The sequence below is a fragment of the Chlorocebus sabaeus genome, chromosome 9, assembly GCF_047675955.1.
Source record: "Chlorocebus sabaeus isolate Y175 chromosome 9, mChlSab1.0.hap1, whole genome shotgun sequence".
In the NCBI taxonomy this organism is placed as follows: Eukaryota; Metazoa; Chordata; class Mammalia; order Primates; family Cercopithecidae; genus Chlorocebus; species Chlorocebus sabaeus.
The window spans coordinates 23105981-23120454 of record NC_132912.1 but is presented as its reverse complement, the minus strand read 5'-3'; the positions used below and the strand labels follow the sequence as shown (position 1 = coordinate 23120454).

General features: G+C 41.5%; 1 protein-coding gene and 1 long non-coding RNA gene across 2 annotated transcripts in view; one reads left to right on the top strand and one right to left on the bottom strand.

The window, feature by feature from the left end:
• MSRB2 (methionine sulfoxide reductase B2) overlaps positions 1-10097 on the bottom strand; it is a 32267-nt gene extending 22170 nt beyond the window's left edge. The window contains exons 1-2 of the mRNA XM_008002499.3: positions 9918-10097; positions 1408-1508 (exon numbers count right to left, since the gene is read on the bottom strand). Coding sequence (XP_008000690.3) covers positions 1408-1508; positions 9918-10035 — 219 coding nt within the window. The 5' untranslated portion in view covers positions 10036-10097. The remainder of the gene's footprint in view (positions 1-1407; positions 1509-9917) is intronic.
• A 190-nt stretch (positions 10098-10287) lies between these two features.
• LOC119618763 (uncharacterized) lies at positions 10288-14237 on the top strand. The gene is made up of 2 exons (XR_005235114.2): positions 10288-10805; positions 14042-14237. It is a non-coding gene; the product is annotated as an uncharacterized lncRNA (long non-coding RNA).
• The last annotated feature ends 237 nt before the right edge of the window (positions 14238-14474 follow it).

The window sequence follows — 14474 nt, the reverse complement described above, 5'->3', positions numbered from 1 at the left end:
CTTGAAGCCACAGGGCTGGGGTCCACTCTGTGAGATCTGCTTCACTAGTAAAAGTATCTAATAACAAAGTTCAATTCAGAAAAGCTACATTCCAGCAGCTATATTTGGGTCTAAGATCACTGGTTAAGAAATGCAGCACTATGCTCTCATTTATATGTGAGAGCTAAAGAATTTGAACACATGGAGGTAGCGAGTGGAAAAATGGATAACAGAGCCTGGGAAGGGTGAGCAGAGGGTAGGGGGAGGATGAAGAGAAGTGGCTTAAAGGCCACAAACATACAGTAAGAGAAAAGGAATATGCTCAGTGTCTGACAACAGAGTAGGTGGATGACACTTAACAAAATGCATTGTATTCGGGTGACAGACACCCTGAATACCCTGACTCAATTACTATGCATTATATATGTGTAACAAATTTTCTCATGTACCCCAGAAACTTGTACACACACACACAGACACACACACAGACACACAGATAAATGCAGTGCTGTAAAAAGTGATGTTATAATGAGGAACCACTGAGGGTTGCTTTCCTCAGAAAATGAATGAAAGCTGAGATTGCCAAATGCAGTTTAAATAACGTTTGCACCTCTTACCTGGCAGTCATTCAACATTCACAAAAGTTGATTTATTGGATGCCTACTATGGCCAGCCACCACGTTAGGTGCCAGGGGTTATAGCAGCGATGGCAAATGCTATGAAGGAAGAGTTCTGCTAGAAGCAAGCCTAGCTGGGAGCTAGGAGAAGGTTTCCCAGAGAAAGTGAGATTTGGGCTGAGAGCTACAAGGTAGGTCTGAATGAATGGGTGGAGGGTATGGGGAGGGGTGATGGGAGAGAAGAAGGAATGCTGGGTGCAAAGGCCCTAAGAGAGAAGGGAGCCCAGGGTGTGTGAGAGCTCAAGGGTGGTGTGGCCAAAGTACCGGGTCAAGAGGGAAGATGGCTGGATTTGAGGATAGGGGTGGGAGCCAGGGGCCGTTAGGACCTTATTAGTCATCTCATAGTTTTCTTTTTCCTTGAAAGCACTGGGCAGCCACCGAAGATTTTGAGCTGGGGAGTGATATGGTCAGATTTGTGTTTTCCAAAGAACTCTTTGGCTGCAGTGTGGAGAATGGGTTGGCTGGAGCAAGAATGGCCATGCGCGGAGAAGGTGACAGTGACTTGGCCCCAAGGGGAGGTGATAGCGGTGCACGAAATTGAAATGATAGGAAGGTTATTTAGGAGTCAGAATAGAGATGATGTGTCCAGGGAAAAGTTTCAGGTTTCTACTTGATGGATATCAACACTCCGAGAAGGGGACAATGGAAGAGGAGTGTTGCTGGGCAGTTGGGTTTCATAGCTGGACCTATTCCAACTGCCCCCTCACTGCCAACACACGCAATCAGAAAACTGTAAACCAGCTTAGCTTACCGGTTCCGTTCCCTTTTCTCTCGTGATGTAGAACTGCTCTGGTGTTAGTTTCTTTTGCCACTCACTCTTGGCAAGAGGCAGCTCACACGTTGCAAGAGACCCTGTATTGTTAAACAGGAGTTTTAAAAATTAAAACAAAAACACCTGATGGACTTTTCTTCCTTGGCTTTTTTCCCTAAGTGCACTGTCACCCAGCAGAATAATCCAGTCCCTTCCTCTCTCTCCCACGAGTTTATTCTTCATGGGGACCAGAAGGCTAATGCCTTCATTGACAATTTAATTTAATAACAAATTAATAAGAAGTAGAGAGCCAGTTTTCTAGTCCTCCTGGGGCATAGAAGTGAAAGAGATAGCTGAAATATGAAAGAATGCGGAATATATTCCCTTCAGGTACCTAAGAGTAGAAACTGATCCTCTCTTCTCTGATGACTTTCAGAGGAGCAGTTGCTGTCAGGATCTAGCCGGAAGTAGTTGAGGCACTGGACAGAAAAGAACCGTGAGCTAGTCGGTTATTAAACTCTTCTCCCTTGCTGGTTTATAAGGATAGCTCTGATTTTCTTTGTCAAGGGAGGTCTCTATTTTAAAAATTTTCTTGCATGGAACAAAAGAAGAAACTCCCATAGCATACAGTCCTGAAAGGGAAACAGACCTACAATAATCTATTATGATGCTTCATGGTTTTTGTCCATATTTTGTTTTCCTCTTTCCTACTCGCATTAGCATCTATATTACTACATTTATTCACATGAGCATCAACCAAGTAACTAGTGCAATACTCTCTTTAGCCAAAGGGAGTAGGAAGTCCAACTCCTATAATAAATGTTTTTAATCATCCAACATTAAGAATTGGAAAGGATTTTGTAATGTGTCCAACTCTTCAGTTTACAGATGAGAAACAGAGGCCCAAAGGGTTAGTAATCTGACTATGGCACTGAAGATGAAATGTTAAATGCCCGTGATGCCAGCATCTATATATCAAACATGTCAGAAGTTACAGTTGAAATTCATTTTAGGTTACAAAAAAAAAGTCCTAAATTGTCCTTTGGCAAGAAAAGACTTATCTTCTCTCCAGTTTATAATACTGAACGATACTGCATTTCCAGTGATGCATATAGCTGATTGTTTACATTTTGCTAAAAGGTTTTTAAACTATTTAATATATTAAAAGTTTTTTTTCTTTCTTTTTATTACTGTTATTATTTTTACACAAGGGCTCCCCTAGGAGGTATCTTTTATTAAATATACTGTTTATAAGACTACAGGAGTTTCTTTTTACTATGGAAATATATATCTGAAATTCCTATGGAATATACCTCAGTTAACACATAATTTTGGGGGTATTTGACACTTTGGGGACAAAACAAAATGTATTTATGTGATAATTACTATTGCTCAATGGCCTTCAGAGTTATCCTGCAGAATGTCAAGTAATAAATGAAGAAGGAATTATAGAATTTTTTAAATCACCATTTTGTAAAAATCATCAGAGGATTCCAAAACCCCTTTCAACTGCTGGGGAACAGAATAGTCACATCTTCCCAAAATACAACCCCAGAATTTATTAATTACAAAGAAGAAAAATGCCACTACTTTAACCAAGTAGGCTAAGCTAGCATCACCAACAGCCGGACAGGTGACATCCTGTCTACCTGATGTGATGCTCTGGAAAGGACACAACATCACCAGTAAAGTTTTCCTGCCGAAAACATTCAATCTGTGTTTCATGAAGAAACAATCACATAAGTGAAAATTGAGGGAAATTTTCACTTTCCTGTGGAAAGCAAGGACTCTCCACAACTGAAACCAATGTGTGACCCTTTATTAAATTCTAGATCCCAGAAAAAAAATAAGAGCTATAAAATACACTGTTGGTATATGGTGGAAAATTTGAATATCAGCTATGTATTAGACAAGGGTGCTCAATTTCCTGAGAGGAAAACCGTCTTGCGGTTTTGTAGGAAAACATCTTTGGTCTTAGGAAACGTGCTGAAATATTTAGCAGTAAAGTGTCATGACGTCTGCAACTCTCAAATGGTTTAGTAAGAGAAATATAAATAAGTAAGTGTGAGTGTGTGAGTGTATGTTTGTGTGTGTGTGTCTCAGTGTTGGGGGGAGAGATGGGGAAGAGCACATGAATCTAGAAAGAAACTTCATCTCCATGAGATTTTTCCCAATAGCCCATAATCCCAGTTTAATTGTGAGGAGAAACATCAAACAATCCCAGACCGTGGGACATTCTACAAGGAACACCACGAGTACTCCCCAAAACTGTCAAGGTCATGAAAAACAAGGAAAGACAGAGACAGTTTTGACAAATGTACTGTGATGGTGTCAGTGGATAACCAGGGGGACATGGGTGAGGGGTTTTGAGAACTCTGCACTATTTTTATGAATTGTCTATAAATCTAAAATTATTCCAAAATAAAAAAGCTTATTTAAAAAACTATCTTCTCCATGGTACAGGTACCATCAAGCACTACTGGAGAAAATCCCCCACCTGGGGAGAGAGTTGTCCTTATAAACTCAAAGTTACTCATCTCACTGGGGTTTCAGTGAACCATGGTGAGTATTATCTTTCCCCAGTCAGCTCTCTTCCCATTTCTCTGCAATGGGTGTTTTAAACCTTTTCCACTCTCAGGAATGTAAACTAGTACAACCACTATGGAAAACAGTGTGGAGATTCCTTAAAGAACTAAAAGTAGAACTACCATTTAATCCAGCAATCCCACCACTGGATATCTACCCAGAGGAAAATAAGTCATTATATGAAAAAAGATACTTGCACACACATTTATAGTAGCACAATTTGCAATTACAAAAATATGGAGCCAACACAAATGCCCATCAATCAACTAGTGGATGAAGAAATGATGGTATATATTTACCTAGGAATACCACTCAAAATAATGGCATTCACAGCAACCTGGGTGGAATTGGAGACTATTATTCTAAGTGAAGTAAGTCAGGAATGAAAAACCAAACATTGTATGTTCTCATTTATAAGTGGGAGCTGAGCTATGAGGATGCAAAGGCATAAGAATGATACAATAGAATTTGGGGACTCAGAGGGGAAAGGCTGTGAGGGGGGATGAGGAATAAAAGAGTACACATTGGGTACTATGTACACTGCTCGGGTGATGAATACACCAAAATCTGATAAATAACCATTACAGAAATAACTTATTCATGTAATGAAACACCACGTGTTCCCCAAAAACCTACTGAAATTAAAAAAAAAAAAAAAAACTTTTCCATTCTCCTCAAACCATGGTCTCTACTACATCTCCCCTTCCTCTCAACAGATTCCACTTTTGCAAAATCAAAAGCCACAAACCTTCTTGCTACCACACCATCACACTTAACAATACCTACATCTACCCTTTTTCCATCTTGTCACAATGGAACAAGTGACTGCCTCTGATATGGTTTGGCTCTGTGTCCCCACACAAATCTCATGTGACATTGTAATCCTCAGTGTTGGAGGTGGGGCCTGGTGGGAGGTGATTAAATCATGGGGGCCCTTTGGTGCTGTTCTCGTGATAGTGAGTTATTGAGAGATCTGGTTGTTTAAAAGTTCACCTCCCCCTCTCTCTCTTCCTCCTGCTCTGACCATGTAAGATGTGCTTGCTTCCTCTTCACCTTATACCATGATTGTAAGTTTCCTGAGGCCTCCCCAGCCATGCTTCCTGTACAGCCTGTGGAACCGTGAGCCAATTAAACTTCTTTTCTTCATAAATTACCCAGTCTCTGGTATTTCTTTATAGCACTTTGAAAACAAACTAATACAAGCCTCCTCCTGTCTATTTTTTTTGCCACTTCTGTTCAGGATCCTATCTCTTTTTGGCCACCCCAAATGATGAAAAAAGGGAATGCTTTAGCCAGAGGCACTAAAAAGAGCAAGAACACGCTTTGCTAGTAAGAGTGAATGTCCTGGGTTCCTCCTCCCATATTTAAACTCTGGTCCCGTGGGGGAATTTGTGAGACCTAATCTCTGGCTATCACTGACATTTGTCAAGGAAAGGAGTAAACAGCATCATGATAAAACACCCTCCTCTTGGCTGTGGCAAAGATCTTGCATTATTCCTGTGGATAGGTAAGAGGACTAACTTCAGGTACTAAGGTTGGAATTTACAGTCTGTGAAGCTGGCTTTATCTTCCTATCTCCTTTCAGGGAGGAAGTGGAATGGGCTTAGAAAAAAACCCTATTGTCTCCTGGAAGCACTGTCCTTAGTGTGACTCAACAGGCAGCACATTATAGTAGCTGACACTGGAAAGTGGGAATTAGAGAAGGGCTAAAAGTCAGTGGGACTCTCATGAATTTGAGAGTGGGACTCTCAAGTACCTGTTTTAAAGCAGGTACTTCCTTCGCTTTGAACCTAAGGCTTGAGTTTGTCTGGGTTCCCAGCTACCTCTCCCACACCTCTGTATTTTGTTACACCTATTAGAGAGTGACTATCTGTTCTTCAGACACCACCTCCTCCCTCTGCCCTAATTTTTTTAAGAGTCCGGGTGTCACTGTATTGCTCAGAATGGAGCACAATGGCTATTCATATGCATGATCAAAGCACACTACAGCCTTGAACACCAGGGCTCAAGTGATTTTCCTTCCTCAGCCTCCGAAGTAGCTGAGACTACAGGTTCATGATACAGTGCCACACTGTAATGTTTTCTTTTTAAGTTTAAAATATATAACTAGTATTTAAATTGCTAACCGAAAGAATTTAGCCTTCATCTAAGTACAATATGAAAGAACATTTTTAATGGTTCTTTTAATCTTTATCAATGTGGACCTTTTACACTATTTTTAATGTGTGTGAAAGCTTTAGTGGGTAGGCAATAATGTTTAGACTAGTTCTTGTTCAAGCACCAATTATGCAACATTTAGCTGCAGATTTGCCAGCCTAGAAGGCTCAGTCAAGGGCACACAGACTTTGCTTTAATAGCGCAATGACAAACGCTCAGTTGGGTACACCCAGGTCAGGATATATGTGTGCTGTATCACTTTAAGAGGTTTCTTTGACCTGGATGTTAAGAGCTGAATTATGACATTCCCTGCCCCCCAACTTCCAAATTCATATGTTGAAGTCCTAATCCCCAGTACTTTAAAATGTGACTGCATTTAGAGACAGGGCCTTTAAAGAGGCAATCATGTTAAAATAAGGCCATTAAGAGGGGGACTTGGTCCAATAAGACTGGTGTCCTCATAAGAGGAAGGGACAGCAGGGAAAAGGCCACCTGAGGACACAGCAAGAAGGTGGCTATCCCCAAGCTAAGGAAAGAGGTCTCAGGACAAGTCTTGGTCTTGGACTTCCAGCCTCCAGAACAATATAAAAATAAATTCCATCGTTTAAGTTGCCTAGCCTGTGGTATTTTGTTATGGCATCCCTAGCAAATGAACACACTGGGGTTTTAGAAAACAACCAAAGTTTAAATAAAAATTGCAGTATGAGTAAATTCTGAGCAGTTTTATCAAACAGCAATTTAGGCACGTGTGCATTAGATACACGACAAGTTCTCTCACTTGGGAATGAGCCAAGTCTTCTGGCCACCATGGCTAGAGAGAGGTTTCCACACTGATTGTGTCCTTTTGTGTGTGTGTGCAGGTATTTTCTGTCCTCTGCATCACGTGCTCATCCTTTGGGGGCTACACATTTTCCAGATTCCCTCTACATTCTCTTGCTATCTTCACTATGAAAACATTTATCAGTTGCTGTTATTGCATGAGATAGCTACACAACTTTACTTTGAATTATACCTTAATAAACTCAAATTCCTTGGAGTTCCCTTCTCTCTGTGTGCTGTGATTTGCACAGGTCATATATCTTGTTGGCCAGAAGTTCCACGGGGTGGGCCTCAACTTTTTCATCCCTAAGGAAATCCACTATTGGTCCTATCGTTACCTACTGGGTGCCTTCTTCGGGTTTTCCTAATCTTCCTGGCCACAGTTGCTATACTGCCAATGGTCACACATAAGCCCACTTCATTTCAATAAATAATGTGTTGAATCTAATGGAACTCATCAGAAACTGGTATTAAATGAATCCCCAGCCCATTCTGATCTGCAGAACTAGCCTCTCCCATCACAGTGCTTGGACTATTTTAACCCTATGCCCAGGATGGTTTCCTAGCATAGTTATCTCTAGAAAGAATATTTTCCTGAAGCAACAGATTTTTTGCTCCAGAATATTTCTTACTTTCCTTTTTCAGTTTGCTCTTTGTCAACCTGGATTAAAAAAAAAAAAATCACTCTGAGCATATGAGAAATTGCAGCACTGGAGAAAAATACTGTCATTTCAGTATCTTCTCATTTCCCCCCTCCCAATTTCTCTCTCTCTCAACACTCCCTAAGCCCACGATTTAACTTAAATGTAGCTACATTTTTGTCCTTTCCACTTATTTATGTAATCATAACTAACATTTATTGTGTGCCTGCTAAGTGTCAAACATTGTAACAAAATATTTAATTAAAAAGTTATTCTGTACAACAACCCTACTGTTATCATTAGCCTTATTTGATAGAGGGAAAAAAAAGAATCTGAAGTTTAAACTTACCAAATTCAAGAAATATGTCCAAAGACATTGTTACAAACTGAATGTTATGTGTTCTCCCTGCTCCTCTTCCCCACTCCCATATGCTGAAGCCCTAACTCCCAGTGAGATGGTATTTGGAGATGCAGCTTGGGAGGTTATTAGTTTTAGATTAGATCATAAAGGTGAGGCTCCTTTGAGGCATTAGTGGTCCTTCCTGAGACAGTCACGTGAACGCAGATTGAGAAGGCAGTCAACTGCAAGCCAGGAAGCAGGTCTGCATCAGGAACCAAGTCTGTTCCCACCTTGATCTTGGACTTCCCAGCCTCAAGAACTCCAGAAAATGTTGGTTAAGTCACCCAGTCCACGGTGTTTTGCAATAGCAGCCTGAGCTCAGACACAGCCAGGAAGTAACAGAGAGCCAAGACTCAAAATCTGCATCTATTCATGCCCAAGCCCTTCATCACAGAACTACTCCCTGTTTATCATTTTTAATGACTGCCTAAAAGTTTGTTGAATTTAATTTTCATGATTTACGTAAGTATTTCTTAACTGATTTGGGTTACAGCCAGTTTCCATTTTGTAAGAGACTAGTGTTTAAAGCATCTTTGCATATATCTCCTTGTTTTTCTTTTGAACTATTTCCTTCGAATAAATTCCCAGGAGGGATATCTGATAAGGTACATAGCTCCTGTTACCTACTGGTGGCTGGCCAAATTTTAATGTTGGTGGAGAACTTCAGATCCCAGGGCAATTCATTAGGCTGCTTCTGACAGCAGCAATTATAGCCATGAAGTAGTTACCGCTATAACCACCATCCTGTATCAAGAGGTTATAGAGAGCTCGTCGGTAACTGTGATCTGTTTCTATTACCTGTGGTTCTCAGCAAAACAATGCTTGGCATACAGTGGGCTCACAAAGGTCATCAGACTGACTGACCAGAGACACCAGTGGTTAGAAAGGCCATAGCTGGAAGTCATGTTGGATCAGCTAACATTTCACAACGCCAACGCTTTTATTTAGTTAAGTATTCTTTTAACACTACATTTTGAAAACTTCAGGGGCTAAAAAGAGCTCAGAATGAGTTGGTACATTTTCATCAGTTGGGTGAATGTCTTCAGTGAACATATATAAAATTGGATTCAGAGTGGGTCAGTCCGGCAACCACCCAGGAAGCCAATCCCCTGGGGCACTAAGTTCCCCTGAAATAGACCTGAAATACAGGGGTAGCTGGCACAGGTCTCCCGAGGTGACTCCTTCCTGCTTGGTGAAGTGTGCAGGTACCCACATCCAAGAGAGGATCCAAAGGCATTTAGCAGAAAACTCTCTCTCTCTCTCTCTCTCTCTCTCTCTCTCTCTCTCTCTCTCTCTCTCTCTCGCCCTGGTCTCTGTCTCAGTCATTAACAATGGCTGTCACCTTAAAGAAAGAACAAATGATCAACCCAGTCTCCCTGGCTCTTAGACACACTTACGGGAAGACAACAGGGCAGGAAACACCCCAGGAATCCCTAGTGTGAACTGCCTGCTTCTCAGATGTTGGAAGGAAGCCCGCGGAACTACCAAGAGGGCTGCAGTGCAAAATACTGGAGGCCTTCACAGGGGCGCCCGGGCCGGGCTGCTGCAGCCCAGACCGCGGGCCTTCGCCTGGAGTCCCGGATAGGGGTCAGGGGCCCCCGAGCCCTATTTATGCCCCCACTCCCCGCGCCAAGATTAAAAAAAAAAAAAAAAAAAAATTACGCGCACATTTAGGGGGCTCATGTGTTCATTTCCTCGAATTCTCACAGGGGTCAGTCGCCACCCCGCCGCCACCAAGTTTACAATCCACTGTCCCAGACTCTCGGGGCGGGGGGGGGGCGGGGGGGGGCAGGGGTGCCTGCCCGGGCAGCGCCCGGCCTGGACCGGCCTTAGGCTCCCGGGTGCAGCGGGTGAAATGACGCCGAAAGCCGTAGGCAGCGGTGGGGCCTGCGGGACCCGCGTCCTACCTGCCTCCCCCAGTACCGGCCCAGTGCAGGGCTCGCCGCCGCCCGCTCGGCCCCGCACCGCCCGCCGAGGCGCAGTTCGGAGGGTCAGGCCTCGGAGCAACCAGAGGAGCCGCGCCATGACGCCCGCTCCTGCGCCGCTCCGCCCTCTGCCCTCTGCCCGTCTCTGCCCGTCTCTGCCCGTCTCTGTCCCTGCCCCCATCCTACCCCTCCCCCATTCTCTCCCCTCCGTCGGCGCTAGTCTGCCTCCCTCCCCACGCTCCGCCCACACCGCCCGCCACCTCTTCTCACTCCCCTGCTCCTCCCTTCTTCCCTCCTTCCCACCTCCTCCCACTATGCGCCCTGTGCCCTCACAGGTCCCCGCCCCTCTTCCCTCCCACTCTGCCTCTCTCTCTCCCCATCCCTCTTCCCCTCCTTTTCCCCTCGCCTTTCCTCCCCCTTCCTCTCTCCCTTCCCTTTCCCGAGGACCTCCCCAACCCATCTCTGCATCTCCCAGCTCCTCCCACTCCTGCTCCTCCCTCGCCCTACCCCACCCCACCTATCCCCCATCCGCAGCCCAAAAACTAATCTGTTTTAGTTTGCATTTTCTAGAGGCGTCCATAAATGGAATCATCCCATATGTACTTGATTTTGTCTGGCTTCTTTCACTCAACATAGTTACTTTGACATGCCTGCGTGTTTCTGCATGCAACAATCATTCCTTCCTTCCTGAGCAGTATTCCATTTATGGATATACCACCGTGTGTTTATCTAGTCAGCACTTGATTTAGGCTGCTTTCAGTTTTCCTGGTTAGAACTACTAGGAACATTCCTGTGCAAATCTTCTTACAGACATATACGGTTTTTCTTCTCTGGGGTAAATACCTGGAAGTGGAATGCCCAGGTCATAAGGTAGGTGTAACCATTTAAGAAACGACTATACTGTGTTCCCAAGTGGTTTTTTCTTTACCTTCCCACTAGCAGTCTATGCGAGTTCCAGTTGTTCTTCATCCTTGTCAACACTTGAAAGTCCAGAGATTTTAATTGTAGATGTTCCGATCCTGCGTAGTGGTAGCTCATTGTGGCTTTATTATGCATCCTCTAGCCGTTAATGATGTTGAGCATCTTTTCATGTGCTTATTTGCAGCGAGTGTATTTTTCTTGGTGAAGTGTCTGTTCAAATCTTTTGCCCATTTAATGTTGAGTTGTTTAATTATTGAGCTTAGGACACTTTATATATTTTGGATACAAATCTTTGATCAAACATATGCTTTAGAAAGATTTTTTTCCCCAGTCTCTTGTTTGTCTTTTCTGTCTCCTAATAGTGTCTTGGGAAGAGCGGTTTTTAATTTTGATGAAGCCTAATTTATCAATTTTTTAATGGATTGTTCTTTTTTTGGTATCATATTTGAGAAATCTTTGCCTAATCCAAGATCACAGAGATTCTCGCCTATGTTTTGTTCTAAAATTTTTATAGTTTTAGGTTTTACATTTAGGTCTCTGACCCATTTAAAATTAATTTTTACATACGGCCAAAATTTTTGTTTTGTTTGGTTTATCTGTTTTGTTTTTTGCATGTCTATATCCAGTTGTTCTAGTACCATTTTTATTTTATTTATTTATTTATTTATTTATTTATTTATTTATTTATTTATTTTGAGACAGCGTCTCACTCTGTCGGCCAGGCTGGAGTGCAGTGGCACGATGTCGGCTCACTGCAACTTCCATCTTCCAGGCTCAAGCAACTCTTCTGCCGCAGCCTCCCGAGTAGCTGGGATTACAGGCATGTGCCACCATGCCTGGCTAAGTTTTGTATTTTTAGTAGAGACAGAGTTTCACCATGTTGGCCAGTCTGGTCTCAAACTCCTGACCTCAGGTAATCCGCCTGCCTTGGCCTCCCAAAGTGCTGGGATTACAGGTGTGAGCCACCACACCAGGCTCCTAGCACCAATTTTTAAAAAGCTACTCTTTCTCCACTGAACTGTTTTTGAATCTGTGTCAAAAATCAGTTTCCTATCAATGTGTTGTGTCTATTTCTGGACTTCCTATTCTGTCCCATTAATTAATTTGTCTATTTTTACATCAATATTACAATATCCTGATGACTGGACTTAGAACTAGCTAGCATTGGTACTGTACCTCTGTTCTTTTTTAAGGTTGTTTGGGCTATTTTAGGTCTTTTGTCTTTCAACATACATTTTAGATTCAGTTTCTCAGTTTCTAAACACAAGCTTACTTAAATTTTGATTGGGATTGCATTGATTCTATCCATAAGTTTGGGGAAAATTAGTATCATAAAATATTGAATATTTTGACCTATGAATAAAGATGTGCCTCTCTATTTATTTAGGTCTTCCTTAACATCTACTAGTAGTATTTTGTAGTTTTCAGTGTATAGGTTTTGCACATCTTTTGATAGATTAATCCTAAATAATTTCATATTTTTGATGCTGTGGTATTGTTTTATCAATTTCAATTTCTGATTGCTAGTATGTAGATTTTGTATATTGATCTTGTATTCTGTAATCTTGCTAAACTCATTTCTTGGTTCTAGTAACGTTTGATGGATTTTATCAGATTTTCTACATAGAAAAATCATGTCATCTGTGTAGAAAGAGTTTTACTCTTTCCTTTTTAATACAGATGTCTTTGATTTCTTTTTCTTGCCTTATTGCACTGGCTAGAGCCTGCACAATGTTGAATAGAAATGGTGAGAGTGAACATCCTTGTCTTGTTCCTGATCTTAGAGGAAAGCATTCAGTGTTTTACCATTAAGTATCATGTTAGCTCTAAGTTTTTCATAAATTTTCTATCAGATTAAGGAAATTTCTATTTGTAGTCTACTGAGAGTTTTTATCAGGAAGGGATGTTGGATTTTTGTCAAATGCTGTTCTGCTGCTATTGATATAATAATATGTTTTTTCCTATTTTCTGTTTTTAGTTCATTACTTGGTTTTCAAATGTTAAACCAACTTAGTATTTCTTCAATAAAGCCTGCTTTATCGGTTTATTTGTTTCATGTATTGTTGGATTACGTTCTATGTATCATGGATTAAAATTTTTAGAATTTTTGTGTCTGTGTTGATGAAGTATGTTGGACTGAAATGTTCTTCTCTTATAGTATCTGTCTGGTTTTGTATCTAAGTAATAAGTAAACAAATTCAAATCCACAGAGGTTAAGTACCTTGTCTATGATCACACTGCTAGTTAGCTGAAGAGTTTGTAAAGTTCCCCTAAAGTTTAGAATTTAGAAAATATCAAGGAATACCAGTTTAACTCACCCACCTTCACCCCCAATCCCAAGCAAAGTTAATGAATTAATGTAACATTGTGACATTGTGGGAAAAAAAACCATGAAGTCTGGTGTAAAACATACCCAAGTCAGAATATCTTAAATTTAAAAGATGCATGAGCTTGATCAAGTATTCAACCTGTGACAGATCAGTTTTCTTAACCCCAAAATGGGGTTATTGTAAGGATCAGATACAACATATGTTAAAACACCTAGCAAACCCTTTGGTACATACTTGGTTTTAATGAACGTTAGTTGTTATTGAAGATTTAATGAGGACAACAGTAATTGGTAAACAGAGCAGATAACCAATCTATCCTTGCGTTTCTGCATATCCTCACACTCCCAGAAAGTCATTCTAAGGGCAGAGGAAGTCCCTCCCTCCCTACCACTATTGTCCTTTACACCTGCTGGGAGGACCTTTACCTCATTTGTGCCCAGGCCCTTACTGGTCTTAAAATGTCCCCTCTTCTCACCACCATTTGTCTAAATCCAACTTAACCATCAAGGCCATGCATTAACCTCACATTCTTGGACACATGGTCTTAGCCTGAACAAAACTCTACTTTATGTTTTCCCTTTTACTTCGTACACTGAGTGGTAGAGACTATCTGTTGCCTGGCCAGTATCCACTCTCTCTACTTACAAACAGATCTTTGATTTTATTAACAGTAGCAATATGCCTACCTAAAATGTTACATCTGCCAGCTCCCTTGTAGTTGGTGGCAATCATATGATGCTGTTATGGGCAATGATAGGAGCAGATATCACTGGCAGCTGCCAGGAAAACTAGTTAAAGAGGAGCTGACTGAGCACTGGACTTTTGCTCTGTCTTTTCTTTCTGCTTGGAAATTAGTCATGATGGCTGGAGCACTGGCAAGCTTCTGGTATACATGAAGATGAGACCCACATCTTGATTTTAAAGAAGTAGAAGACATGAAGGAGCCCAGGTTTCTGAAGACAGTGTGGAGCCAATATACTAGCCTTGGATTGCCTGTCTTCAGATTTCCAGTTACATGAGAGACCAATAAATCTATATTTTGTTTAAATCACTATTACTGGGATTTTCTGTTTCATGAAGTTGATACAGTGTGTAACTGATGTCCTGAATTCAATTGTGAGAATCTTCAGGAAAGGCAAAGTTCTATAACTTTGACTCTTTGTATGTCCAACACACTTCCCTGGAAACTGTAAGTTTGATAATAAAAGCCCTAAAAGATAAGATAGAATGACCAGAAAATGGGAGATCAGTGCAAAAGCCAATTTGTTTTTCCCTACCAAAAAGCCGT